This window comes from Hyaena hyaena, unplaced genomic scaffold (assembly GCF_003009895.1).
Source record: "Hyaena hyaena isolate Hyena2069 unplaced genomic scaffold, ASM300989v1 scaffold_823, whole genome shotgun sequence".
Classification (NCBI taxonomy): domain Eukaryota; kingdom Metazoa; phylum Chordata; class Mammalia; order Carnivora; family Hyaenidae; genus Hyaena; species Hyaena hyaena.
Genome location: NW_024081456.1, coordinates 368,184 through 396,106, shown reverse-complemented (window position 1 = coordinate 396,106; position 27,923 = coordinate 368,184). Strand labels below are relative to the sequence as shown.

The window sequence follows — 27,923 nt, the reverse complement described above, 5'->3', positions numbered from 1 at the left end:
CGGGGTAGCTGGGCCCCCGAGACCATCTATAACCGATCTAGTTTCCGCCCTCAGGCTGTCTTCCCCGAGGCCTCTCGTTCAGTCCAAGAGGCTCCGGGATTTCAGGTGCCCGGTCCACAACTCTGGAAGGGAAGGAGGGCTCCGTCTGCACCTCGACCTCTGGTCACTGCTCTAGTGAGTTCACGGTTTCAAAAGAATTAGTTTTCTCAAATGTCAGATTTATTTATTTAAAAAATATGCACAGTACAGTTCACTTAAATACAAAACATTCACCTCGAAGGTAAGAAATTCCAGACATTTCCATGTCAATTAGCTTCTTTTTAATCAAAATCCTTCCATTAAAAATAAATACCCATTTAAATTACTGAACTAGTCTATTCATTAGTCTCAATACTTACGTTAGAAAATAGACCTTAAATTTTGCCTAAAGGCAGTGCCCGGTTCTGAGCAACCCACGTGAGGTGTGTGGCCGTGTTCACACCCGCCCACAGGACATGCGTCCAGGGATGTCTCGGCACCCCACCTCTCCCTGCTGCCCGCGGGCTGCCGGGAACCTGGCCCCTCAGGGAGCCACAAACTTGTCCCTCAAGTAGTGGTGACCTTAGGGCCACAGGGTCTCTCTCGCAGCCTCGTGCTGTTCGCAGCACGTAAAGAACCTTACTTAGAGGAGGACAAAACAGCCGACGTGAACCAAAAGGCAGTTTAATTAACGGTGCGAAGTATTTCCCTTCGGATTCTGTGTGTAAATCTGCCCGAGTTTTTAAATGAAAGGAAACGATACTCTGCTTCAGTGATCCAAGCACACAACCGCCTACGAAACACAGGCTTCCAGGGGTTAAAAAAGGGTCAAACAAAAAGGTCGCTCTGGCGGCCGCCCAGGGGGGACCCAGCTCCCGGGGGGAGGGACCCAGCTCCGCCAGCCCTGTGGGCACGAGAGCCCGGAGCCCCAGGGCTGCAGCCCCCCCCCCCCACGGGCCGTGGCCGTGCCCAGCTGCAGTGAGTAAACAGAGCACACACGAGGCAGAGTGGGAGAGACTATTTACAACCTCACAGACACGGGCACAGGGACATCTGAGTGCGAGACAGACACACGGCACAGTCCGTTTTGTCTGACGTTTTCAGAGGCAAACTTACCTCTAAATCATTTGGTTTTACAACTAATGTGTGAAAATTATTAAATGGTTAAAAAAAAAAAAAAAGCGATCGCCAGAACCCGGGGACTGGGGTCCTGTGCCAGGACCCTTCATAAAACAGCTTCAGGGAAATGAAATTTGGCCTTAAAAGTGCTGGGGGCAGCACAGGTCACCCCTGGGGCCCTCGGCTCCTAACCTCTTGGCTCGGCAGCAGGTCCTGCGGGCGCTGCACCACGCGACATTGGGGGGGGGGGCTCCGCCCTCAGTGTCACAGGATGGGCAGTTTGGGGCAGCCGTCCTGCCACCCGATTAGCCAAGGCACTGCCTCTGCCACCATCGTGTCCCCAGCCGCCACGCCACACGGCCTGTGGGGGTGTTTCCTGCAATGCAGCAATGCCACGAACCCGCCCCTTCCCTTCCCTCTGTCTCCACACTCTGCAGAGCAGGGAGGTGACGAAGAGGCCGTCCCCGAGGCTGGGGGCGCCTTCAGCACCAGGGAGCCGCCCTCTTGCTTCGGCGGGAACCACCGAGCAACTGAAAAGTGCGCAGACACAGCGAATCTCTGAGGACCCGACGCCTTGGAGAGGCGGCCGGGGGTGGTGCGCGGGGGGCAGGCGGGGAGGAGTCTGTTTGTTTGGCCGGGACTCCCATTCGTGTTTCCAGACCTGGGAGGGTAAAAATACAGACGTCGTCCTGCTGTGGGAGCCTGCGGGAGCGCCCGGGGACGACCCGCGGGCGGCAGAGCCCCACAAACGGCGGCTGGTCCTCCGCAGGGAAGCCTTTTGTTAAACGAGGACTTGGGGCCCGAGACGCCAGCTGACACGAACCCAGGTCTGAAGTGTTTATAAAATCCCTGATCTGAATTATTACAGCTGCAGGTGGCGCGGAGCGGCTGTTCCTAAAGGCGCTTCCGTGGACCCGCTCGGTCCTACACGGACGGGCGGGGGTGCCGGACCTTCCACCGCTTGGAGCGCACGCGGAAGAAGAAGTACATCACCATCAGAAACAGGGACGAGGCCACGTACAGCACGACGCAGAGGCTCATGTCCAGGCTGGAGAAGCCCGTCCCGAGGAAGGGCACGGCCGCCTCCGCCTCCCCACGGCCCTCGGCCCCGCTCGCGCTCCGGAGTCTCCCGTCCAGGCTGAGCGAGGGCCCCTCGGACAGGCGGGCTCTGGGAGGCGGCACGCTGGGTGGACGGGCGCTCTCGGCACGCGGGTCTCCCCGGGGCCGGTCCGGGGAAGTGCGGCCTCTCTCCCGCGCCCCGCCCTTGGGCGGGCCGCCCCCCTCGCTGGCGTCCCCCTGGGCCTCGGCGTATGTGTCCACGAGGTTGTCGGGGCTGTAGTGCTGCTTCAAGAACAGGAGCACCTCGCCCTCATTCCAGCTGTGCAGGCCCTTCACTTCCTCGTGGCAGGCTGGGCAGAGGTCCGGGGTGGGCCACGGAACCTTGGGAAACTTGGGGTCCTCGCTCAGATGGCCTGGGAGGAGGAAAGGGAGCAAGAGTCTGGGTGCCTTGCGGCGACCTGACCGCGCACGCCCGGCGAACCCTCCCCCGGCTCCTGCACGGGCACCTGGCTCCCGAGCGCCCTGGATAAACGCCGTGTCTTCCGTGGCACCTGTGGCTGCCCCGGTGCCCAGCGGTGGGACGGCTCCACGTACCTGGCCAGCTCCCCTGCACCCCTGTGACCTGGAGGCCCCCGCTCGAGCCCGCGTGTCCCACCCGCACCGAAGGTGTGCCCTGCGGTCCAGGCTGCATGAGCCCCAGGAGCGCCTGCCCCCGACGCCGGCTGTGCGGACGGTCCCACGGGACTTCAGGCGTGTGCAGGCCCCTCCCACACCCCAAACCCCAAAAGGATCTCCAGAAGTGATTCTGGGAGTGAGGCCTGCCCGCACCAGGGAAGCCTCAGAGCCCGTGTGCAGGACGCCCGGCAAAGCCCGCTCCTGGTTCCGCTCCAGCCGAGACCACGGCCAGGCGACCACTTCCCTCCTCGGCACGTGCCAACCGGCTTCTTACAAGGCGCAGCCACACAGCCTGGTGTGAACTGCACGTGCCCCCGGCTGGCGCTGGCCCCACGTGGTAAACCTGTGCCCGCCCCCGTGCTCACGGCCGCACAGGCTCTGGGTCTCTGCCAGAGACAGGAGGACCGCGCGGGCTCGGCACGGGAGGCGTGGCACGTGGCGCTCCTCGGCTCCCAGAGGCCCCCGCCCTGCCGCCCTCCAAGTCCTTCTACGAGTAAACATGGACAAAATCACTCCGACTGATGGGTCTGGGGCGGTGAGACCCTCTCCTCTGCCCGCTGGCCCAGGCCGGGGGTGGCGGGCGAGGATGCGCACACACACTCACGTTACACCGCACACCTGGTGTTACCGCCGCAGACACAGGCGGGTCCGGGGCAGGCCTCCGGGTCTCAACCCAGAGGCCGGAGGTGGGACTGGGGAGCGTGTGGGGGCGGCTACAGAATCTCAGGACGGACACAACTGTTCAGGGGCGCGCCGGGCCTGGCGGGAGGCGAGAGCGGCTCGGCTGACTGCGTGGGCTCCTGTGTGAGGCGGGGACAGGGGCCCCCACAGAGTGTGGGGGTTCTGAACCGGGGCCCCGGGGACGCGCCTCGCCCCGCAGCTGACATCCACGGGCAAATCCCAGCAAGCGCAGAGGTGCCGCGGCCACATGGCCAGAGCCGCAGCGTCAGCTCTGAGTGCAAGGAAAACCCAATTTTCTTTAGTGCTTTAGTTGTAATATGTTTTATAATGCGGTGGATTAACTAAAAACCAATAGTTCAGTGGTATTTTCTATTCATCTCTATTAAGATTTATTTGTCGGTGGAATTATTTTTAAGCCTAATTTTAATCTGCCACCGATTTGGGAACAGTTTGAATTACTTAACTCTGAGAAGATGGATGCGTCCTATTTCGTTTTTGAACAAAACTGCCTGCAGGGGTTTGCTTTCAGTCTGAGAGCAGATTGTAATCGCAAAAAAACGGCTCACGGTCACATGGTTATTTTCCACATCTGCCAGCGTCAAATGTCCTCGGGGCCTGGCGGCGACCCCAGGGGAAGCAGCGGGTCAACTTCCACGCAGCCCGGGAGCCCAGAAGCGGTAGAACAGTCCAGAAAGCCAAGGGCGCTGGCAGGCTGGAGGGTGGTCATGTTTGGCAATCCCTCCCCAGGGCCGCCAGCGCGGGGCAAAGGTCAGGTGTCAGCAGTGCGCGCGTGGTAGGTGCAGTGGGAAGCGGGGGTGTGTGCGTGGCCACACCCCTGCCGAGACGCCCGCCCGCTGCTCACCTGCGAGGCGGTTGTTCACCAAGTTATGCTTCTTCCAAAGCCAGAGAATCGCTTGGTCCGCGGTTCTGACGGAGCCCATGGATTCTTCCGCCATCTCCTCGAAGTGCTCAGCACACTCCTTACAGCCAAAGAAGGTGCGAACGTATCTCCTGATGGTCTGCAGCACCGCCTGCGGGTCCCCCTCAAAACCTGCAGTGGGAGAGGCAGACACCGCCGGCCCCGTGGGGGCGCGTTCCAGGCTTTGCGCAGGGAGCCCGAGCCCAGGCGCCTTCCCGGCCGGAAGGAGTGGCCTGTGCCTGGAGGGGGCTGCCCCGAACACACAAGATGCGCTCCAGGATGTGGCGAGGGCAGACAGCACATCCCCTTCCAGGGACTGTGAGGGCAGCGGCGGCTCGGCCTCAGTGAGGGGTGGGCCAGCCTCTCCCCGAAGATGCTGTGAATGGGCAACGTGCTCGTTCAGGAAACAGCCCCCCGACAGCAGAAGGAAAGAGCCAGCATCGCATGAAAACAAGGACCCCTCACATCACCCAAAGGGGGGCGGGCACGGGGCTGGCGCCCACGGTTCCCTTCAGACAACTAATACGGGGACTGAGCCAACAAACAAGACTGAGATTAGAACAGATTAAATGTCGGCATTAAAAGAAATGCAGCAAAATAATTGGAAAAAAAAAGATGTGCTTTTGAGACTGAATCCGTCTTAATCAACAGCAGGCCCTCGGGGGTGAACTCTCTCTGCCGCTGGCTGTGGGTCTGGGTGGGAGGGCCAGGCCTCGGCCCAGGTCCCCACATCTGTCGTTAGTCTTGGCGGCCTCATGGAGAGAGGCCCCCGCTGAGCCCCCGGCCACGTCCTCAGTCTCGGGGGGCGGCAGCATGCAGTGAGGACACACACCGAAGGCGTGCCCGCCTGCCCTCTCGCCGGCCGCCAGCTGCCACACACCACTGGGTAACCCTCCCCCTCTCCCCACCGCACCGCTGCGCGGCCGGCCACCCTAATCTGTAGAGTGGGCAAGAACCGTAAGCTCTACCTGCGGGGATTAGAGCATGCAGCAGCTTGTTAGTCGATGGGGTTTAAACAGACACTAAGGAGTGGAAAACCGCCAAGACCTAATCCGGCTGGGTCCATCTGACCCAGTTCTTCGGGTGTGAGACCTGCTCCTCAGATACAGCTCCCGTCTGCGCCCTGGAGATCTTTCTGACCACGTGCCCCGCCACGGAGCCCCCTGGCCAGCCTGTCAGCAGGGCGCACTCCCCACCTCCCCCAACAAGGTCCCCAAGAAGTGCGCGTGCAACATCACCGCGAGGAGAGCCGGGGGTGGGGGTGGTGAGGGTTTGCAAAGACACACATGCCCCTGCGACGCGCCTCTGCCGCTTCCCCACCCCCGCCGGGCAGACGCCCCCCACCATGGATCCAGGCTGGACGAGGTCCATTGGACCATCAGGTCATGACAGAAGCGATGCCCTGTGCCGGCTCGCCCAGGCCCCAGGCTCCTTCCTGAGTGTGGGCCTAGGCAGGAGCTGGGGCCGCCCACGCTGCCGAGCCACAGAACCCACGCAAGCAAAATGGTGGCTCTTTCAAGCCCCAGTGCCTGGTTTGAGTTGTTACGTAGCAAAGACTAGAATTTTACAGTCGCACTGGAGAAAGCATCGGAGTGTGAGTCACAGCCTGCCTGTGCTCGGTACACACAGCAGCGAACCACCTAACTGAACCCACAATGGAACGGCAGGCGGCCAATCCCACGGCCGCCAGGGGCCCGCTTCGCGGGGGAGGCGCACATGCACCCGGATCCAAGGGGGGTAAAACAATCCAGCCCAGTTTTCGGTGCCTCGCGTAGGTCGCAAAATCCGGCCACGCTTTCCTGATAAGCAAAGCTATTCAAGCCAAGTCAATCTCTGGGGTGTTTAACCTCTGGTGCAGGCGGTCTCTGGTGATCACCCCTCCCCGCGGGCTGGGCTGGCGGCTCACCGCTCCCCCAGGGAACCACACAGGAGGGGCCCACGAGGCCAGCTGCCACGTGGTGGGGAACTAGCAAGGCCCTGGATCAGCCACCACCCCTCCAGTGAACAGGGGAGGGGTCCCTTCCTAGTGGAGACTTGAGATGAGAGACCCCAGCCTCGGCCGACACTGGGCCCACAGAAGCCGCGGCTGAGCTCCTGGCGCACAGACACTCTGAGATCAAACCAAGCGGCAGGGTCAGGCTTAGGGTCAGGGTCAAGGTCGTTATGCACAAGAGATAAGCACACATCTCCAAACAGGTTTCACTGAGGCTCGTACTCCCTGGAGCAGAAAAAAGAAGTGCTCACCCCGCGGGGGAATTCCTGGCCAGCGTGCTCCCGTTCTCAGATTTATTTCCTGCGGCTCAGCCACGCGCAGGCCGGTCGGCTCTGGAGCACCCACCCAGGGGCTGGCAGGGATGCTCCCCTCCCCGCCTCCGTAGCAGGGGACCCCCGGGGCAGCCCTGGTGATGCTTGGCCTCGCGTACAGCCTCTCACGACGCCAGGCCGGCACCGGCACGGGGGCTGTGTCAGCTGGGCCCGTAGCCTGGGCCCGGGCGGGGACGGCTTACCTGTGCCGTCCAGCGCTTCCGGATGGGCCCCGGCTTGGACGGTCAAAGTGTGAAACAGTTTCCAGAGTGCACACGTGTAACCCCTGAGCTCTGGTCGGCTTCCCTGACATCCAACCCACTTTACGTGATTAATAAGGAATATTCCAGAAATCTGAGAAGAGGGGGATAGAAGAAGACATGATTGAATTGTTAACATTAACGTAGTTGACGAGCGTCCTCTGCCTGGACTGGGTGGTGGTTACGCAGAGTGCGAGTTTATCAAAACTCCGCCAGCTGCACACCTTCGCACGTGGTGTATTTAAATCCAGTAGCAAACAAGTGAGAGAGCCTGGTGCCGGCTCTCCTAAAGGTGTCAAACAGGGCGGTGCGGCCCGGGGAGGGGGGAAGGGCTCCTCTGTGTCCGGACAGACGAGAACCCACAAAAGCCTGAACGATGCCTCCGGCCTGACCACTAAGAACCCCAGCTGCGGAACATTCTCAGCCAGCACGAGGGAGGGGCCACGGGTCTGCAGCCGAGCGGAAGCTTCGAGCATCCACGCCACGTCCACGCCCTGCGTCTCCTGGCCGGGAGTTTGCTAAAAACTGACATAACACATCACCTGGACCAGCGCAGCTCTGAGCCAGCCGCCCGTGCCTTCACCGCCCATCTGCCGCGACCCCAGGAGCCGACAGCGCCACAGGCAGGGGGCTGGCACAGACAGCAACCCGGCGACAGGGACGGTAACAACCGCGGGCGCACCGTGGGGGGGACACGGCACCCGTGCCCAGCCCCCTCCTTCCCCGTGCGCTGGGGGTGGGGCCCTGAGCGCTGGCAGGGGGGCCGGGCTCACCCGCATCCTGTTGTTGGCCAGGTCGAGGACGGCGTCGTAGGGGACCCTGTCCAGGGGAAGGCTGGCCAGCCACTCCTGCAGCGTCTCCAGTAGCTTCCTGACCGGCGCCCGGCCGGGGAACAGCTGCACAAGAAGGACTGGCATCAGAGGTCGTCGGGGAAGATGCCCCCACGGCAGCGCCGTCCCGGGGCACCGGGACCAGGTGGGGTGTGCCCGACACGCGTTCCTCCTAGGCCTGGGGCGGGGGCTCTCCAGAACGCGGCGCAGGGGGTGGGAGGGGCCGCAGGCTGGGCGCCCCAGCTGACGACAGCTCCCCAGTGTCGGATGATGCGGGGTCCTTTCTGAAAGCTCTGCCTACTTACTACTCCCTGTGCCCCGTTGTAATACGCGCTCCCCCCCCCGCCTCCCCTCTGCCGTCTGACTGCGGAACTACGTGGGGTGGAAGAGGCATGGCCCACTGAGGCTTTTCCGCAGAAGTGAGCCGAGTGCTGGTAACGGAGCGTCCGTGCACCTGCCTCCCCGCCCCCCAGCCCCCGGCCCCCCGCCCTGAGGGACGAGGACTACGTGTCACATGTCAAGTGTGCAAAGTAAAGGCTGCCACGGGCTCAGGACCCGAGTGGGAGCTGCCGCATCAGGACCGCTGTGGCCTGGCCAGCACTGGGCTGGGAGGGCCAGGGACCCACGGGCCTCCCGGATGCCGGACAGAGGGGGACACAGGCGGGGAGACTGTGCGCTTCTGATTCGCTGAAAGCGAAGGACGGAGGCCGGCGGGGCCCACGCCCGTCCACACGGCCTCGGTTTCCTCCTTGGAGACACGCTGTGCGACTCGTCCCTTCCGGCATCAACTCTGCCTTCTTATCTCAAAGGTCGCACGACACCAGCAAACCTTGTCTGCCTGGCGTTGACCGTGAATCACTGACCCAAGCAAGTGAATTCTCTTACATTTAGCAAGAGAAATCTTGTATTTTTTTTATTTTTAGAGATTTCATTTTTGGGACGCCTGGGTGGCTTAGTCGGTTAAGCGTCCAACTTTCACTTAGGTCACGATCTCGCGGTTCGTGGGTTCGAGCCCCGCGTCGGGCTCTGTGCTGACAGCCAGCTCAGAGCCTGGAGCCTGTTTCAGAGTCTGTGACCCCCTCTCTCTCTGACCCTCCCCTGCTCACACTGTCTCTCTCTGTCTCTCTCCTAGAAATAAATAAAAATATTAAAAAAAAAAATAGAGATTTCATTTTTAAGCCATCTCTATGCCCAACACAGGGCTTGAACTCACAACCCTGAGAGCAAGAGTCACACATGCCACTGAGCCGGCCGGGCGCCCCCTGAGAAGTCCTTCAAAGCTGAGCTTGCTGACCTTCTAGACAAGAGGCAGGCTGTGGCTCCAATGCGGGAGCAAAGGGCTCTGTCCCCAGGCCACTGCGAGAGCCCCTCCCTGAGGAGAGAGCAGAGGGGCCCCAGGGGCCCCCTCGGGGAGGGGTGACCTCCCGCTGCCCGCTGCTCTGGCCCACGGAAGAGATGGCAGGGAATTCTCAGCCTTGGATTCCTGGCCCCGGAGCAAGAGTCCTCGGCAGAACCGAAGAACCGAAAGCCCGACGGCCCCTCACCCCCCAGCGGCCGCTAACTCGCGCGCCCCCGCCGCTCCGGTCCCGGCCGCTGGGCCCTCTCCGCAGCCTCTCTCCTCCTCAGCCCGCCCTGCCCCCTGCCCGGGCACCGCCGGCCCTCGGAGTGCCCCCTTTCAGGCACACCATGGTCCCGGCTCCTTCTGAGGCCCCGCCACACCCGGGGGCCCCGAGCTGGGTGGGCACCCGGTAGGTGCATGGTGGGTGCGAGGTGAGCGGGGACTGAAGAAAGGCCAGAGCGGGTGCGTGCAGTGCAGCTGGACAGAAGAGCAGCCGCCAGCTGGGGTCGGCTTCATTCCCTGCAGGTCCCCAGGCACGGAGCCCAGCCCCCCGCGGCCCGGATCAGACGGCACGCACCTTGGCGAGGACAGTAACGAAGTCCTTGAGAGTCCGTAGCTCGGCCCCCGCCAGGGACTTGTGCGCCGCCAGCTCGACCCTCAGGAGGTAGTGCAGCCCCGACTCCAGGTCTGCCGTGTACAGCCTCGACCTGAGAGGGGACGTCGTCAGGCCAGCTAAGGACACCTTCCTCTTTCTGAGCGTTCCCATTCCTCGCTTCCAGCCCACAGGGACCCCCACACCCCACAGAGTGACACTGGCAACCCCTCAACAGCTGACAGCTCCGAGGTGTGCTTCTGAGTGAGTCCCACGTGCAAAGGAGCCACACAGCCGCAGCCACTGCGGCCACGCCACGCCACGCCCATGGCCACACCCACCCCAACAGCTCAGGTGTAAGAGGAATACCTGCCTGTCAAATTCTCTCCAAACCACGATTTCAGGACTGTCTGCTTTCTTAGGTTTGTCAGGCAACGAAAGCAGTTTTTTCCTCACATCTGGCAACGACTTCAAGTAAGAGGAAAAAAACGACCGGAGAGGCTTTCCGCTGCGAGAAAGGGCACAAGGTGTGAGCGGGGCATCCAAGAGCAAGGCTGCGGGGGGCGGCAGGGGGTCTGGGGGCGGTGCAGCCCGTCGACGGGCGGCGGGGGGAGCGCACGCTCTGGGGACATGTGAAGGCCGTCAGGAGCGCCTCCAGAGTAGCCGCGGGTCACACGTACCTGCGCTTGTTCCAGGAAGAACATAAGGCACAGATGTCAATTGACACCAATAGGTTGTACAGATGACGCTTTTCATAGAAAATGAACATTTTTCTTCAAAAGAAAATGGCATTGGGGCACCTGGGTGGCTCAGTCGGTTAAGCGTCTGACTTTGGCTCAGGTCATGATCTCACGGTTCGTGGGTTTGAGCCCCGTGTTGGGCTCTGTGCTGACTGACAGCTCAGAGCCTGGAGCCTGCTTCAGATTCTGTGTCTCCCTCTCTCTCTGACCCTCCCCTGATCACACTGTCTCTCTCTCTCTCTCAGATATTTAAAAAAAAAAAAAAAATTTTTTTTTTAAATTAAAAAGAAAAGAAAATGGCATTTTGTTGAGGGAAAGCCGTCGAGGGTACCGCCTGGCGTGGGCCTGGCCCTGGGCGCCTCTGCTGCAGGCCAGAGCCCCCGGTGTGTGACCCGATGACCTCACTGTCAGAGCCTGGCACTGGTGACCCACTGTGCAGAGGCCACCATCCTTCCCTGACTTCTGGTTCCTGAGAACAGAAACACGCCCGAAGGACTGGGGCTTGAGGCTCCGGAACCCGCTTCCCAGAAGCTGAACCAGGAGCCCCGGGGCGGAGACTCGGCCAGAACCGCTCAGTCGGCTCCGGCAGGCCCGCTGCAGCCACCACAGGCCCCGGGGTCCTGGCTCGCCTTCTCACCGGTGACCCTTCCCATAGGCTGTTTACTATGTCGTGGGCCCAGTGCAAGCTCACGGCGCCCGGATGGGTTCTGTGGTCGCAGCCGGGAGGAGGTGCATGTCATCTGGCCCAGAGGAGGCTCCCACACTTGGAAGGGTCCCCCAGATGCCAGCAGGTGTCACAGACACCTCTGAGGCCAAACTTACACGTTAACTAATCCATGTGACCCGTTTGGGTAAATCAAGTAGCAGGAGGGAACAGAGGTGACCCCAAGCCTCTCCAGGAAGGCTTTGTCTACGTCCAGCACTCTCTTCACCACGATGTTCTCGTACGGAAGCAGGTCTAGCATCACCTGGGGAAGGACAAAGTGACACTTCGCTGTGGATGGCCGCGTCTCAGGAGGCGTCACCTTGACCCAGCGCGAAAGCAGCATGAACCCAGGTAATGGAGTGAGGCGTGCGGTGCAGGTGGCCACGCAGCCTCCCAGACTCTCAAAGAAAACGTCTGTCGGTGAACTTGCCCTGGGCTTTCCGGGCCAGCACGTCCTCACACATTCACCACCTCGCCGGGAGATGGGGCCGCGCACCAGGAGGCTAACCTCATCCCCGACAGCAACGCGCCCACGGTCAGCCCCCGGAGGGCAGCCGGCTCTCGGCTGGCCGGTACCTCCCTCAACTGTCCCTGTCCCATCCTGCTTAAGCTGAAGGCACGGCGACGGGGACGCAGCAGCAGAAGGACCAGGGAGTGGCATCTCAGGAGCTGGGACAGTGTGACAGGTGGCCTGGCATCCCCTGACCTCTGTCACCCGCGGAACCAGCGTGTCCTGAACGAGGCGCTGCACCAGGCGCGACGCTCCCGGACTCCCGGGAGCCGATGCGTCTGTGGGGGCGGCCACGCTCGGGCCCAGTGGCAGGGGGCCCTCCTGGGAGGCTGCAGCCACCTGCCCCGGGGAGCGCACCCCCTTCCCGTGCGCCCGAGAACACAGGTGAGGGAGGCGTGGGGGGGCACACTCTCCCGCTGGGAGTCCTCACCCCAGCGAAGGCGGGACTGCGTCGCGTCACCACTAGACCCGGAGGGCACAGGGAGGGGTGAGGCGCACGGGGAGGGGTGAGGCGGGCAATCTAATGTCTGCAGCCGCCGCCGCCGAGCGCACGCCAGCAGGAGCAGAGGAGGGGAGCGCGGGCTCCGCCTGCGAGGCGCTTCCTCCGGGAGGGTTTCCCGTCACAGCCCGCGTGTCGGGCCAGAGGCGAAGGCTTGGGAGCCGCACGTGAGAAACGAGAGCAGAAAAGCGCCACAACAGGAGACACGCTTCACAGACCCTTGGGTTTGGCAAAAAAATTGGGCGTTCACAGCCCAGCCGAGAACCTTGCCGGCAGCGCGTAAGAAATAAAGAAGGGCCTCAAGGGAAAAGGCAGTGTGCCCTGGAAACGGGGTGTGGGGGCCCCCTCGACCCAACCTCGAGGACGAGGCTGCCCTCGCGAGCCCGCTGCCTCACCTCGGACGCCCCTGCCGGCAGCCCGCAAACCGGCCACGGCGCCGAGCATCGCGCCCACATTCCCGGGATGGAGGAGGGAGGAGTGGGAGCAGCACAGGCTGGTGGACACGGGCGTCCCCGCACAGCCGCCGTGTCCCACCACAGGCTAAGAGGGGAAGACGCGACGTGGTACCTCCCGTCCCACGTAGGAGCTGTTGTTCTCAAACAAGATGGCCACGTGGCGGCCGTCGCGGCGGTCCAGGAGGGAAAGAACGTCACTGGGCCTTTTAAGAGAAAAAAAGAGGCTTTTAGGGCTTCCGAGAACGGTGAGCTGGCCGTCGCACTCCAGGGCCCGCGTCACGGAGCGCAAATGCACGCTCCACGCACGCCCCCTCCGCACACAGGCACGCACCGGATGGGCTCCAGGCGCGGGCAGGCCGGAGGCCGGAGGCCGTCCGTGTGGTTCTGCAGGAAGTCGATCATCGTCCGCCTCACCGTCTGCAGCTCTCGGTCAGGCCCTGTGGGGAGCCACGCGGCCGTCACCATCCCGCAGCCCGGGGCCCCACGGGGCACGCACGGGGCTCGCCGGTGGCCGCCCTGAGACGGCGGTGGGTTCACACACGGGAGACGGCTCGTGGGAACAGATGGGCAGTGGGGGCGGATCCCCCCACGGCGTGGGGACGCAGCGGCCAGGCGCGCCTCAGTTCCACCTACGCCACGTTCCAGGCAGGCACCGTGACCTCGGATGCAGAGCCGCTGCCGCCGGGGACGGGCCGGTCGCGTGCTGGAGCCTCGCCTGGGCGCTGGCTACCAGGGCGGCTCATTCATAAAACGCATGAGGTGAACACTGGTGATCTGTGCGCCTCTCCAAATATTTTCTGAATAAAGAAGTTTACTTAAGGGGCGCCTGGGTGGCTTAGTCGGTTGAGCGTCCGACTTCAGCTCAGGTCATGATCTCGCGGTTCGTGGGTTCGAGCCCCGTGTCAGGCTCTGTGCTGACTGCCAGCTCAGAGCCTGGAGCCTGTTTCAGAGTCTGTCACTCCCTCTCTCTCTGACCCTCCCCTGCTCACGCTCTCTCTCTTTCAGAAATAAATAAAACAAACAAACAAAAAAGAAAGGTGGGTGGGACGGGACTGCGCAGGTGTGTGTGAGGGGGGCAGACGGACCCAGCAGGGCAGGGCTCGCTGTGCCCTGAACCACCCCTGCTTTAACAGCTTTAGGAGGCGACCCTGAGAGAGTAAGAGAAAGCTGACGTCCTTACCTTTAAAGTTTTCTCCAGTTGAAAAGTCCTTCGTAAATGCCTTGAAATACTAAGGGGAGACACAGGACAAATAAGAAAAGCCTCACCTGGCGTCTGTGCAAACATTTAGGCCAGACAGCGACCATCGTCTTAGAGAGAGAGCTTAGTTCGTCTGCTCGGGATCCCGTTAACTGATGACGAGCCGCAGGCTTTGAGTGCGCCCGCGGGCGTCAGGTTTCCACAGCGCTGGGGGGGGGGTACCAACCGGAGTTCGGTTATTTACGTTTCCTGCCCCCACGCGGCTGGAGGCCAGACGGCTCATCCGGCGCCTTCCCTGACTCTTGGCATCAAACACGCATCCTAACGGGCGGCTCTAAGACACAAAGGATCTACAGGGAGAAGATGCTGCTGAGCGTCTTTGTGCGGAAGAAAAGGATTCTATATGAAAATTAAAAACGCTCTTCACTAAAAAAGATGTTAAAGACCGTGAAGAGACCGTTATATACTGGGTGAAGATATTTCCAGTTCTCACAACTGAAAAAAAGTTTAGTATCGGGGCGCCTGGGGGGCTCAGTTGGCTGAGTGTCCGACTCTTGGTTTCGGCTCAGGTCATGATTGCACAATTTCATGAGTTCGAGCCCCACATCAGGCTCTGCACTGACGGTGTGGAGCCTGCTTGGCATTCTCTCTCTCTCTCTCTCTCTCTCTCTCTCTCTCTCTCTCTCTCTCTCCCCCCCCCCATCTCTCTCTGCCTCGTGACACTGGGCCCGTGAACAGAAGATGTGGCTTGGTCACGGGTCAGCCACGTGTGAGTGCTCCCAGCAGCCACACCTGGAACAGCTCTGGTGCCAGCCATGGGGCGGGGCTCACCAGGAAGGTGGGGGGGGACGGGCTCACCCGGAAGGTGGGGTAGAAGTGGACGTCGTAGGCTCGGCACACCTCATGGTTCTTCTCCTCTGCGCAGTCCAGGGCGGCGACCCGGATGGCAGCAGCCCAGTCTGAAAAGCAGGAACGGGGCCTTCAGTGCCAGGGTCCGGCCCTCATCCATGCGGCCACCGGCCCTCACCCCGCAGGCCAGCGTCCAGCCCTGGTGGGCACCGGTTGGGAGGGGACAAAGCTTCCGCGGGCTGGCAGGGTCTCCCGTCACCGCCCACATGCAAACTGCTCCCGCTCCTAACCGGCGCCTGACCAGCGGGTCTGTCTGGGAAGTGCCTCCCGCTGTCCCGCCGCCGGTCCTGGGGGCAGAGCAGCAGCCGTGGTAAACCTACGTTCTGCCCGTGGTTACTGGCTGCATTAAGGGAAAGTCCCGGAAGGGAAAACCACCGAGGGGGCGCCATGCCACCCCACGACTGTCAGCTCAGCGTCAACAGCTATCTGCTCCCCCCAGGCTCGCTCCCGCCACAGCCCCGCCCCCAGGTCACAGCCAGCAGTGGCCCCGGTCACCCCGAGTCACACAGACACCCTCTCTACTCTGGGCTCACGGCTCCCTAACTGCTCTGTTTTCCCTGTGAGCGTCGGATCCGGAGCCTCCGACTGGCAGGTGAGTCTCACCTCCCGCTCCTCAAACCCTGCACATCCTCATTGAAGACCCTGGTCTTCTGTCCCGCAGCTCCCACCATCGGGCTGTGCTGGCTGCACCCCCGGCCCCTGCATCTTCTGGAACTTGCACACCTTTGGGGAGATGGCTTCCCAGGCGGCGATGCACGCTCTCACCAGGAGGTGGGTGACCTCTGCCCGCCCTCCTTCTTACTGATGGCCCCCTGAACGCACGAACTCCTGAAGGCTGCAGCCTGACAGGGTGCCCCATCCCTCCCCCACTTCACTTGTGGGCGGGACCCTGTTGTACAAAGGAACCTAGCTCACGGAGACCCTGAGGCACGGTCTGCAAGGAGACAGGTGTTCGGCTGGGCCCAGTGGTCACCAGGCTCAAAGGCATGGCTTCAACATCCTCAAAAAGTGAGTTTCTGTCTTTAAAACATTTGATCCTGGGGCACCTGGTGGCTCAGTTGGTTAACACCTGACTCTTGATTTCAGCTCAGATCATGATCTCACAGTTCATGAGTTCAAGCCCCGCATCAGCCCCTCCCTCTCTGCCCTTCCCCAGTGCACACGTGCTCTCTCTCTCTCTCAAAATAAATACATAAACTTAAACAAAAATTAAAAAACAAATGAACATTTGATCCTTTTCCCCATGGTTCCGGTTATACCGCCAAGCACCCCCAGCCCCTGAGGGGACTGCACGGCCACGGCCACATGGCCCAGGCGGGGCCCATCAGGGAGGCAGGTGGAGACCCAGGCGCTCCACACGACTGGCCTGGGGCACTGGCTGCCGCTCACGGTGTCCTGCAGGCCGATGGCTTCTGAGCGGGGACGCACTGCCGTCCCCAAGATACTGACCCGGCTCTTCGCTACCTTGTGATCAGACTGGCTTAAACCAGTAATCTGGTGACAAATCACATCACGGGTCTTTCCGGGTACCGGCTACGAGCCTAAACTTCAGAAGTTACGTTAGAAATACGCTGGAAAGAGTGAGAATATCACTTGTGCTTAAAAGGAGGCCTTCTCCTCCAGAATTACAAACCAGATTTACCAATACATGTATTTTTAGATTATTTATGTTGACAGAGAGAGAGGCCGGGGAGGGGCGGAGAGAGAGGGAGAGCGAGAACCCCAAGCAGGCTCCGTGCTGTCAGCACAGAGCCCAACTCGGAGCTCAAACCCATGAACCTTAAGATCACAACCTAAGCCGAAATCAAGAGTCAGACGCTCACCTGACCGCGCCCCCCCGGTGCCCACAAGTTACCAATATTAGGAATATGGCATGAAGGATCCAGTGAAAACAAGCACAGCCGTCTTTCACACCGACGGCCAAGCACCGTTCCGCCTGTTCCTTCCCTGAAACCGGCTCCAGCCCCGAGGCCATTTTACCTGCACAGAACGGGAGTCACAGGGACCTTCCTGAATCACAGGTCACTTCTTGCTGGAGTCTCAAATTACATGGGACTAAGGGAGAACAGTTAATACTCTCATCCAATTAGTGCAGCAGATGGCCCAGCGCACGGGCTCAGCACCGTGTGAGTGGCATCCTCCACGGCACGGCCCCCCACCTCCCACGCGGCTCCCCCCATGGCACGGCTCCACGCGGCTCCCCCACGGCGTGGCCCCCCCCCCCCCGCGCCGTGGCCCCGCCCTGCAGCTTCCCTGCTGGGGGAGCCCTCCCCCAGCCTGTCATCCTTGCTCCTGTCCCCACTCATCTGGCCAAAGCACCTCCTGTTTGCTGCCTCTTTCTTGCCTCACAAACGCAGGGTTTCACTTTTTATTGGGAATTTCCATGGCACACTTTTAGTTCACGCTTAAAAAAAAAAGCACCTACTACCCAGAAAAGGTTTGTAAGAAAGTGAAAACCTGCCCCGAGGGCTGGCACCAAGCACTAGGTACAAGCAAGCCGACTAGACACAAAAAAAGACGCTAAGAACGTGCTCCGAGAGGCTCCCCGTGCTCTGGCGTTCACGGCGGGACTCGGTCCGACCTCCTCGTTCTTGAGATTTTCCTACTCGGTTCGTCTTCCGTGCAAAGGCAAGCCTGCCCCCAGCCGGGCCCCCGGTGTGGACGGAGACCGTGGCCCGCGCGCATGTGGTCTGCGGGCTCCGCGTTCTGCTTGTTTCCACCTCCCGGAGCCCCCGGTGTGAACGACCTCCACCCACAGATCGGCCGCCACGGGTCCCGGCGCCGCAGCTGACTATGACGCCAAGTCAAGTCTGACCCGAGGCCACGGTGGTGCCGACCACGTTTTAATAACCCTCCCGAGAGCGCGGGAGACCAAGAGGCCACGCGAACACACAGGCTTCTCACAGGGCTGGGGGGAATGGCTGTCGGCCCCGCGCCCAACAACTCTGCGCCCCCGGGGGGCTTGTCGGGCTCTGCAGCACCCGGCCCCAGATCAGGGCGAGGTCTGGAAACCGCCCCCGCCCCCGTCCCTGGCCCCTGGCACGTACGCACGGCCAGCGCTCAGCACACAGGGTACAGCCTGTGCTCCTGGGCAGCGCCCCCACCAGACCTCCTGTGCGCCCGACCCCAGCTGCTCTGCTCCTTCTGGTGGACCCCGTACCCCCCAAGGCCCCAGCATGTAAGGCCCCAGCTCCCTCCACGGTAAGAGCCCTGTGCCTTCTCAGAACTGAATCACGGGATTCCTTCAATCCTAACCTTGGTGGGAAGGGGCCCCGGAGGGTGCCTAGCCCCCAGCAAGGCATATGGTCTGCAGGTGAGATCACTTCCTGTGTGTCCCCGGGACCTTTCCAGGTGGAGCACTTTGCGGCACATCTCATCAGCTGACCTGTACCCTCCTCTCCCTCCCTCACTCCTCCCTTCAAGCCACAGACAGGTCTGAGCACACTCCTGCCCCAGGACCTTTGCACCTGCTCTTCCTTGGGTGGAGCACACTTTCCTCTGGTCTGTGCTTGCTGCTTTGTCAATTTCAACACAAATGTCACCTCCACAGAGAGGCCTTCCTGATTCCCTGACCAAGCACAGTTAACCCGGCAAGAAACGCCCTCCACCAGCCTTGCTTCCAGAACAAAGGAAACTACACAGAGCCTTATGTTTTCTTACATCACCTACCACGGAAGCCTGTGAAACAGGCAGGACGTGACGGATGAGGAGGCTGGGGGTCGGAGAGGCTGAGGGACGCGCCCTGGGCTCAGAATCACTGCCCATCGCCCACTGTTGCAGCCGCAGAGCACACGTGCCAGGTGTGCGCCGACCGGCAGGTTCCTCCAGGTGCCGGGAGCGCCTTCCCAGAGCAGTCTCCTCTCTCCACCCTACTACCTGCAGATGGGGGGACACTCCCCTGGCCCCACCCGCCCCTCCCGCCCCGCTGGCCCTGCGCGGTCACACGTGGAGGGAGCCAACTGCCTCCCCACGGCGCCTACCTCCTCAGCGAGCCCTGCACACGGCGCTCCCCTTAGACGCACAGGGAACCCGCTCTTTGTGAACATGGCCCCTCCTTGTACCGCCACCGTCTCTCCCTCCCTCGACGGCGGCCGTATCCGTGCGCAGGAACCCTGCTGGGCGGTGTGGAGCCCCAGCCTGAGCAGGACGCAGGCGGCGCGCACAGAAGCCCCGGCACCACCAGGCCGCGCCCCGCCCAGCACGCCGCCGTGTCCCCTGGCGCTTTGTGGTACTCGGTGAGCTAAATGCGCTCTGGTCCATGCGGTCTCAGCTAAGCCTCACACCCGAGCCTGGGATGTGACCGTCACCACGCCCCCCTCCACAGGGGACAGAGCCGAGCTCAAAGGCCCCCGAGGATAAGTGAGGGTGCCCAGCATGTGCCCCCCACCCGGCCCCCCAGCTGCCCCGGCCACGGGGAGCCCTCTGCCCCCAAGCTGAGCCATCCTTTGACCCTGAGACAGTAACGAGGTGGCTAACTGTCCTCACTTCCCAGGCCCCTTCTGCTTCAGGACATTCGTGACACATTTAACCTGCAGGCTACGCACCTTCCCAGGGAAGGGTGGGGAAGCTTTTCCACCTGACCGATGGGACGCCTGGGCGGAGTCGCAGGAGAGGCGGTGGGCGGTGGCAGCACCCTGGGAGCCGTCCTGGGTGCAGGCAGCCAGCACCTGCCAGTCCTCCATCAGGACGGCTCCCCACGGTCCTGGGAGCAAGCTCCCCCTCAACCGGCCACACCATCCAGAGAAGCGCTTTTGTCTGGTCCCGTGGCCTTGGTGCGTTTCACCTCCCACGTGGCCCCAGCAGCTGCACCGCACATCCGCCCAGGTTCTTAGAAGTCACGTGCCGGCGTGTCCTGGCCTCCGCGCCCTTTCCGGAGCCCACTTCCTCGGCCTTCCCGGTGTCCCCGGGGTGGCCTGCCCTGTGTGCCGCGGCACCGAGGACTCCGTCTGGAGGCAGAGGTGCAGCCCACACCCTGCTCCGTCTCCTCCCAGGCTCGCAGACTCTAACTCAGCCGCCGCGCCTGGAAGACAGAAGCCAGGGAACCACCCTCCACGGGCGGCCGTGAGGGAAGGGGGGCTAAGGGCCACGTCCCGCTCACAGCTGGGAAGCGTCTGCTGCTAGACTGTTCTGAGCACTCGGCACGGCCGGCCGAGCAGCGGCGAGCTCCCAACGACCTCGGGAACCACCGTCCTACTGGACACTGGCGACTGCCCACCGGGGCCCAGAGGACGGGACAGGAGGGGAGACAGCTCTGGGCGGAGACCAGCAGGTGGCAGGGAGGGCGGCCATGGGAGCAGCTCCAGAGTCGGTGGGGGGGGTCCCTGTGAAGCTGCAGGTGTTGGGAGGGAGTCTGTCCTTTGTCCCAGAAACGCCTGCGGGGGGAGGGGGGGTCAACGGCATCACCATGGCGGCAGCGCAGGGTCCTGGTGGCAGCGAGGCCGCAGAGCGCGTGCTGTCCCGCGACACCCAGGACGCACCCTCCTCCGGCAGCTCCGGCGAGTGAGGTGGACATGGCTCCTCCTGGGTCTGTCTGCAGCCCAGCGCGCGGGCTCGGGGCCGACGGGGCAGCCCTGCCCAGCCCGAGGTGTTCACGTTCAGCCACCAGTCTCTGGCCCCAGAGACTTTGGAGGAACTGGGCACGGGTCGTGGGCAGAGTTGCAACATTCCGACAAAGCCCCCAAGGGTGAGGGCCAGGGCGGAGGGCTCTGACTCAGCAAGTCAAGCCCCTGACCTCGGCCCGCACACCCTACCCAGCCCAGGCTGTGGACACCCCTGCCTACTTGCTGTCTCCACTCGGCGCCCCAGGATGCGACGGAAAGAGGCCCCTTGGTCCCCCCGCCCCCATGCCCCGGAAGTGCGGGAGCCAGCACTGGCTGCTTTCCCAGGCGAGGAAGAGACAGGGCAGTGGGGCGACGCCTGGTCTGGGCTGCAGACGCCGCTATGGTGACATAAGGCGGTGCAGACGGCGGTCACCGACACTGATTTTTCAGCCTCCAAAGTGCCTTCGACTTTCCCAGGCCCCCAGGAGGTGGACCCTCCCTCTGAAATAGGGCACAGCCACTGGGGGTTTCAGGGTGAAGAACATAAAGAGAAACCTTGGGTTTTAACCTACTGCTTACTCTCATCACGGCAGTCAAAGGGCCAGAGTCGCGGTGTCACCCGGAGAGGCGGGCTGTCCGCAAGCCTGATGCTCCTGAAAGGCTCTGTGGGGCCTTTAAGAAATCACAACGCCGCAGGACCTCCTGATAAAGAAGGCACTTGAACTGACGAGTGTGACGCCGAACCCGTCCGCGCCAGTGTCAGGGCTTAGTTCTCAAAGAGCTGGCGTGACTCGGGGAAGCACAGCATGAACCCGAGGTGCTCCCGAACGGAGTACGGAAGGGCCCGTCAGGGTGCGGCATCGGCCCGCGCCCACCAGGACAGGCCCGGCTACGAGGCAGGCCCTCCAGTCCCGACAGGGCAGGAAACCCCCAGCCTGGACAGAAGCTGCCTGCCCCCTACCACAGAAGGTCCGAGTCACCGGGCAGCCTCAGAGCCGAAGCCCTAATTACGCCATCCTGCAAGGTCCCCCCCTGAAGCCAGCCCTCGGGGAGCCAGCGAGGCGAAGCCCCCGGGACCCTGAGGACACGCCACCCACCTTTTTCTCTTATTTCCAGGTTTTAAATGTTTCTTAATGACGGGACGTGGAGGAACACCAGCTCACCGTGGAAAGTGACGGGCGTCCGCTGCTCTCTGGAAACAGGCCACACCCCCCGTGCCTGCTGCTCCCAGAAGGGGGCACCTCACTTGGCAAGAGTGACCAGACCGGGAACGCTACCTGGACACCTGCCTACAAACCGAAGGGCCCGCCCCGAGACGCCCACATGCTGTGGGGACACCACGGTCCTCCTTCCCGCCCAGGCCCACACCCCAATCTGGCCGCCATCGCCCCAACCACAACCCCCGCCGGTCGCTGGCCCTGGCTCTCCAGGGAGCAGCCAGAGATTTTTAACCTAAAAACCAGGTCACATGACCCCCTGCTGAAGCCATTCTTCTTCCCTGCTGTTCAGGAATAAGGACGCGGTTCATCCAGCCAACGAAGCCAGAGCCGTCGGCTTCTCCCGCTGCCTGACCTGTGGGCACCTCCCCGCCCCACCACCCTGCAGCCACAACAGCCGCAGGCACCTCCCTCTGGACACCTGCCGGCCTGCCTGCCTCAGGACCTCGGCACTGGCTGCAATGTGTCCCTCGCCCCTCATCTGCTGAGTGTCAAATGCCACCGGAGGCCTTCCTCCACGGCCCGGTGCCAATCCAATCATCCTGGTTATTTTCCTAAGATTAACCTCATTTTGTTTGTTTCCGTTCAGTGCCCCTTCCTCTGGAACGAGGCTCCACTCGGGCCTTCCCAGTGCTGCTCACGGTTTCTCCGCACCTGCCAGCGCCACGCGGAACTCAGGACGGGTCCCCACAAGCAGTGAGTGCAGGGCAGACACCAACTTCTACTTGCACAGGGAGCGGGGAGCACAAGGGAGCACGGACGGGCCGAGGACAGTGCCATGCACTGTGCCAGGGGCAGCCAGCTGCCCGGCCCCTAGGGAGCCAGCCACCAGGGTGGCTGCAGAGCACCCCTCGATACAGCATGTCGCCCGGCCGGCTCGAGGCTGCGCTGGCCATGCTCGCGGAGGGCCTTTGTCTGTCTTGGGAAGGAAGCCTGCTCGTGCGGGGCGGGAAGGCGTGTGAGGGCAGCAGATGAGGGAGAATTTCAGTTAGGGAGACCCCAGCAGTCAGTGCAGGGGCAGATGGAGGCATTCACGGCAACACAAAAGACACAGTCTATTTTATCAAATAAAATGCAAAGTATCTCAAAGGTTTGGCTTCAGGGTGTCGGCCTCATTCAACTCGTACCCTCCCCCCCTCCTGCCTTTCCCACCTGTCTGGATCCCAGCGCACAAAGGAGAGAAACACTCTAAGCTGAATGCAAACCGCCTCCTCTGGGGACAATATCAGGCACCCCCAACAAGCCTGGGGGGGGCGCCGGCCGGGAGGGAGGCACGCAGGGAGGAGTCCAGTAGCTGAGCTCTGCTCTGCTCACAAGCTTGTTTTCAGGACCACAGGCTCAAAAAACACTTGGGAAATAATGGCTTCTCTGTGAGAGCGAACTACAACGTATCTCAATTTACTTGTCAAGGGACCACAGTACTTAACCTACAGGATTAGACCTCTTGCCAGTCCTGGTCAAGTTCTAATGAAAGTGCCCATAGAAGTCTGATTTACAGTCTGGCATCAGTTAGTTCTAGATGATTACGGTACCAAGTAGTTAACCTCCAGGGTTTCAGAGGGAGTGAGCCGAGGGCTGCCTGGAAGAGGCAGAGCTGCTCCGTGGCTTCTGCATCGTGGTGGGCCTGGGGGAGGGGCACGGTCCAGCCACCGCAGGAGCTTTTTCCCGGTGCAGGCCCTGTCCCAAGTGAGCAAGGTCTTTTTAGACAGGTTCCAAGTTGAAGGGCAAGTTTGATCTAGAGGCCTGGGTAGAAACTGAGCCCACATACTGACACGCAGACTGACTCGCCATTGCGAGTTAGCTAGAAAGCACTGGAGGTGGCTGGGTCGGGTGCTCTGTCCCAGCCTCCTCTAGGAGTGGAGGCGGGGGGGGGGGCTCTCCGTGATGCCCTCCCCCCTCAGCACTGTGGAGGGAAACTAGACCCGCACACAGGCCAGGGTGGGCGGCCCAGGGAGCTCAATAGGACATAGCCGTCCCCACACTGAGCGCATCTCCTGGGGAACTGCTGAAGGCTCATGACACCGTCTGGGGGGAAGGAAAAGCCGCGAGTCACCCTGCACTGCTCGTTGTCCTGGCCCACACTGATGACCTGGGTTCTCGAGCTGGCATCACCGACCCTGGGGTGGCCCGGTGGCGCTCCCCTGGCTGCGGTCCTCACAGAGCCTGGGCCTCCCGGCACATCTCCCGTGGGCTAAAACCACAGCTATGCAGACGGGGCGCAGGGCCCACAGCAGGCTGATGTCTCCACTGCGTGCCGCCAACCCTCTGTCCGCCCTCTGCAGAGTTTGGGGGCGAGCTCCCAGTGCCTCCTGGGGCTCCCCGCCTCACACACCCCTGCCGGCAGCACCCCTCCCCACTCAGTCCCCCTGCCCCATGAATGTGGCCCGTGGGGAAGGCCAGCAGCCCAGGCTCATCTCCAGGAGCCTGCGGCCCGGCTGAGTGGGCGGAGAGAGAAGGCCAGGAGGTGAGTGAGGAGCTGGAGCGTGGACACCGGGGCGGCCACAACGGAGTGCCCGTCACCACCGCCACACAGTGAGCCATCCAGCCTGGCGCTGAGCCATGTGACCCGAAGTGAAGGACCCGGCCTCACTCAGCCTCAGGGCCTCCCACCTGCTACCTGCTTGCTGGGCGGAGGAGGAGGTGATTGCTGTTAATTCTCAGGCTCCCCTTCCAGCCTCACGTAGAACATTCCAGGGCCCATCAAAGAAAACCTGGCCCTGCCTCTTCCACACGGGCACGAATGAGACACCAGTAAGGGAGGCTGAGGCCACAGTGATGCCGGGCTCCTCCAGCTGAGCACCATCCCTGCAGAGATACCTCAGGGCCGGCTCAGTGGGGGTGCCGCGGGGGCCACGCGTCTCCTGTCCACCGTGAGAGGAGGCGGCGTCACAAACTGCTAATGCCACAGCTCAGGGCTAAGCGACTTCCAGGAACACAGCGGCGCTTTGTCTTCCTGAGGACTCAGAAGTGACAGGCGGGAGCCAGACCCGCACGAGCACTGCGGCAACACTCGGCTACACCCAACAGTAGACCTTTTGTTTGCTAAGCCACCTTGTCACGAGGAAAAACATTTATTTTCATGTCAGTGAATTGCTAAAGTTCAATCTAAGTCTTTCAGGAAAGCAAGAGTCCCCTCGGCTGTGAGCAGGGGGGCTGCGGGGCCAGGGCGGAGCCTCACCCTCTCAAGGCCACCCCTCGGGCTTTCTGTCCGTTCTGAGCAAGTGGAAGCCCCCCACCCCGGAGGCGACCGTGGAGGGACAGCCAGGGAAACAGCGCTGCCCCCACCCCAGGCAACCTCACGGGGGAGGAGAGCCACTTTCTAGAAGCCACAGCAGTGTCGGGGCTGGGGGTGGCTATGGATCGCCGGCTGGACGGTCTCCACTTCAGGAGGGGTGAGGAGAGGCACTCGTGGGGGCCCAGTGCAAGGTCTGTGTGCCCTGGGGACTGGACAGCCCAATTCACAGGTGACTGACGGCGCCAAAGGGGTGACAGCGCAGGGGAAGTCTGTGTTCACACAGGACATGGGGGGCAGTGGGGATCTGCTCCCCTGGGGGCAGCTGCGTTTTCCCAGTGATTCCGCTGGGAGTGCGCTGGGATTAGGCACTGAAAGAGCCCTGCGGCCGATCACATAGGAAGCAAAGGCTTAAGAGTCAGTGAACTCCGGGGGCGCCTGGGGGGCTCAGTCGGTTAAGTGCCCGACTTCAGTGGCTTGTGGGTTCGAGCCCCGCGTCGGGCTCTGGGCTGACAGCTCGGGGCCTGGGAGCTGCTTCGGATTCTGTGTCTCCCCCTCTCTCTGCGGTCCATCACGTAGGAAGCAAAGGCTTAAGAGTCAGTGGACTCCAGGGGTGCCTCTGCCCCTCCCCCCTCATGCTCTGTCTCTCTCGGCTCTCAAAAATAAACATTAAAAAAAAGTAGATTCCTTTACTGGGGCATTCTTGTGTGCAGGGGACATCCACGAGGGGGAGTTCGTATGTCACGTCTCCTGGCACCCTGGGCCACGGGCCCTTCCCCGCAGGTGTGTTGCAGGGCTGGCGGCCCTGAGGACGGTGAGTCTCCAGCCACGGGGCCTGTGCTGACAGGATGCTGGGCCTCGTGCCCAGTTTCTGACCCAGCAGCGCTGGGTTGGGGCTGACGGCGCGTTCCTGACAAGTCCCCGGGTGACCTTTCTTTGGGGACCCCAAGTGGGACGCTCCCCGGCGCCGAGGCCTCTGCCTCCAGCAGCGGTTTGGTTCTCGGGATGCTCTGCCCGGTGCCCCACAGCTGTCCCCACCATCTTTCCGGCCACAGCTGGTTCTCACTTTCAGCCAGATCTCCCTTCCGTCTCAGGCCTTCTTCCTGCCCAACGTGGGCAATGTTCAATCCTTTTAAAATAACCTTATTTAGCTAAGGGTTGAGTTAATCACACCATCAGGTATGGATTTTGCCACTTTCACTTCCAGAAGAAACCTTTCTTCCAAGTTCCTGGGGCAATTTTCAGGCTCCTTACATGCTGGTTCAACTAGAATAGTTGAGGACATCGAATCTGGTTTACTGTATTTATATTTCAGACACTGAATGAGAAGATCAAAATAAGCACAAAATAGGTGGCAAATGTATAGCCACGGCCACCTGAATTTTAACTTAGACATCTGTGTCTGCCACTGAATGACAAATGAGAGCTGGAGTTCTCTGCACTCTTAAGAGTTTGTTTCCGAAGCAAAGGCTTTGAGAGAACCTACTAAGGAGTCTGTGTGTCCGGCTCCTGGTCCCTGAACTCGTTCCGGCCAGAGTGCCCATCACTTGGGACTCAGCAAACATGACATCAAAGAACAGGCCCTTCAGAATCAAAAGGCCTCGACGCCCCGAGGTCAGAGAACAACGCATCTTAAAGATAATCTTTTACAATTCTGCACAAAAACCCTACTTAGGTCTTTAAGGAGTTTGGGAACCTCTTGAGTTATGAGAAAATCACAACTGCGTAGGGCAGGAGACTGAAAAGCAAAAGCGCAGGAAGAAAGTGTAGCAATTTGTTCCCCTCGGGCCGCGTGGAAACAGTAATTAGAGGTTAGCGGAGCACCAGCAAGGGTCGGGCCAAACCTCACTCTTGCTGAGGACGCCTGGCTTCACAGCGACTCACAGTCCATTTGAAAGCCCGGCGGCTGCGGGTGGGGAGCTGCAGCCCCGCCCCCCACCTCTGCCACCGGGGCGGGCGGCTAAGGGGGGGCTGATTAGCAGGTGGCGGCGTGATTAAAGCCCAACAACATAACGTGTGGTTTGGGGGATGTCAGGTCAACCGCAGGCCGCGCCTCTACGGACGAGGCGCCTCCCACGACAGGCTGACGGTCCCGTGTGGCCGCACGGAGGTCTGCGGGGCGTCTGGACGCGCGTCCGAGTCGCCGGCTCGCTCTGAGCACCCACTACCCAGACCACAGGAGGGCGACGGAGGGGGCTTCAGGGGAAGGGGGCCCGGCAAAGGAACGGGGGTCCCGGGCACGGAAGCGGGGTGCGCGTCAGGAGGCGGCGAGGACAAAGGCTGGAGGAAGCGGGGCTCCCTGCGAGGGCTCTCGGGTCCGCGGCTGCGGGGCCCGGGGCGGGGGCCGGGGTCTCCGCGCGGGCGCGCCTCACCTCGCACGTCCCCGGCCAGGGCCCGCCAGGTGGGCGCGTAGCCGATGCAGTGGCCGCACCACGAGGAGTAGAACTGCACGAGCCACGCGGCCGAGCTGTTGGCCGTGGCGCCGCGCACGCTGCCGCTGTCCAGCACCCACACGGCGTCCTCGCCCGCGCGGTACAGCCGCGCCGCGCCGCCCGCCCCCGGGCCCGCCGCCGCCGCCGCCAGCAGCACGAGCAGCGGGGGCAGCCGCCGGGCTCGGGCCGCCGCCGCCGCCGCCGCCGCCGCCGCCGCCGGGGCTCCCGGGCTGCGCGCCGCCGCCCCGGCCGCCGCCATATTGGGAGTGCCGCGGCGCGCCTGACCTTTCACCCTGGCAACCGCCGTCACGTGCGCCGCGAGCGCCGGCCCCGCCCCCGAGCGCCCGGCCCCGCCCCCGAACTCCCCCCAGGCCCCGCCCCCGGACCTGGCCCCGCCCCCCCATGGTCGCCGTATTTAGCAAAAGAAAACGTCCCGTATCTCAGATGCAAATTTAACGGGAAGTTCTTACGCTTACAAACGATTGGCTGCTTATCGGAAATTCACATTTAACTGGGGGTCCTGTGTTTTATCGGGGCTTCAGAGTGTCTGCTCCCCTGACCTTGACATTTTAATAGGAGATTTTGTCTCTTGGAAAGGTAGTAAGACACCCACACAAACTCAGATGTGTTATGGTGCTCAAGTTTAGGACTTTCCGGCGACCTTTGCAGCCCTAGGAAGTAAAGCTTC

General features: G+C 62.0%; 1 protein-coding gene across 1 annotated transcript; it reads right to left on the bottom strand.

Moving 5' to 3' along the window:
- Positions 1-197: 197 nt before the first annotated feature.
- QSOX2 (quiescin sulfhydryl oxidase 2) lies at positions 198-27,494 on the bottom strand. The gene is made up of 12 exons (XM_039219630.1): positions 27,176-27,494; positions 14,764-14,864; positions 13,888-13,936; positions 13,039-13,144; positions 12,820-12,910; positions 11,359-11,504; positions 10,170-10,304; positions 9,782-9,911; positions 7,809-7,931; positions 6,979-7,129; positions 4,415-4,603; positions 198-2,609 (listed from the first exon to the last, which is right to left on the bottom strand). Exons 1-12 carry the CDS (start codon positions 27,492-27,494, stop codon positions 2,062-2,064), a joined length of 2,088 nt encoding a protein of 695 aa, XP_039075561.1. The 3' UTR covers positions 198-2,061.
- Positions 27,495-27,923: the final 429 nt, after the last annotated feature.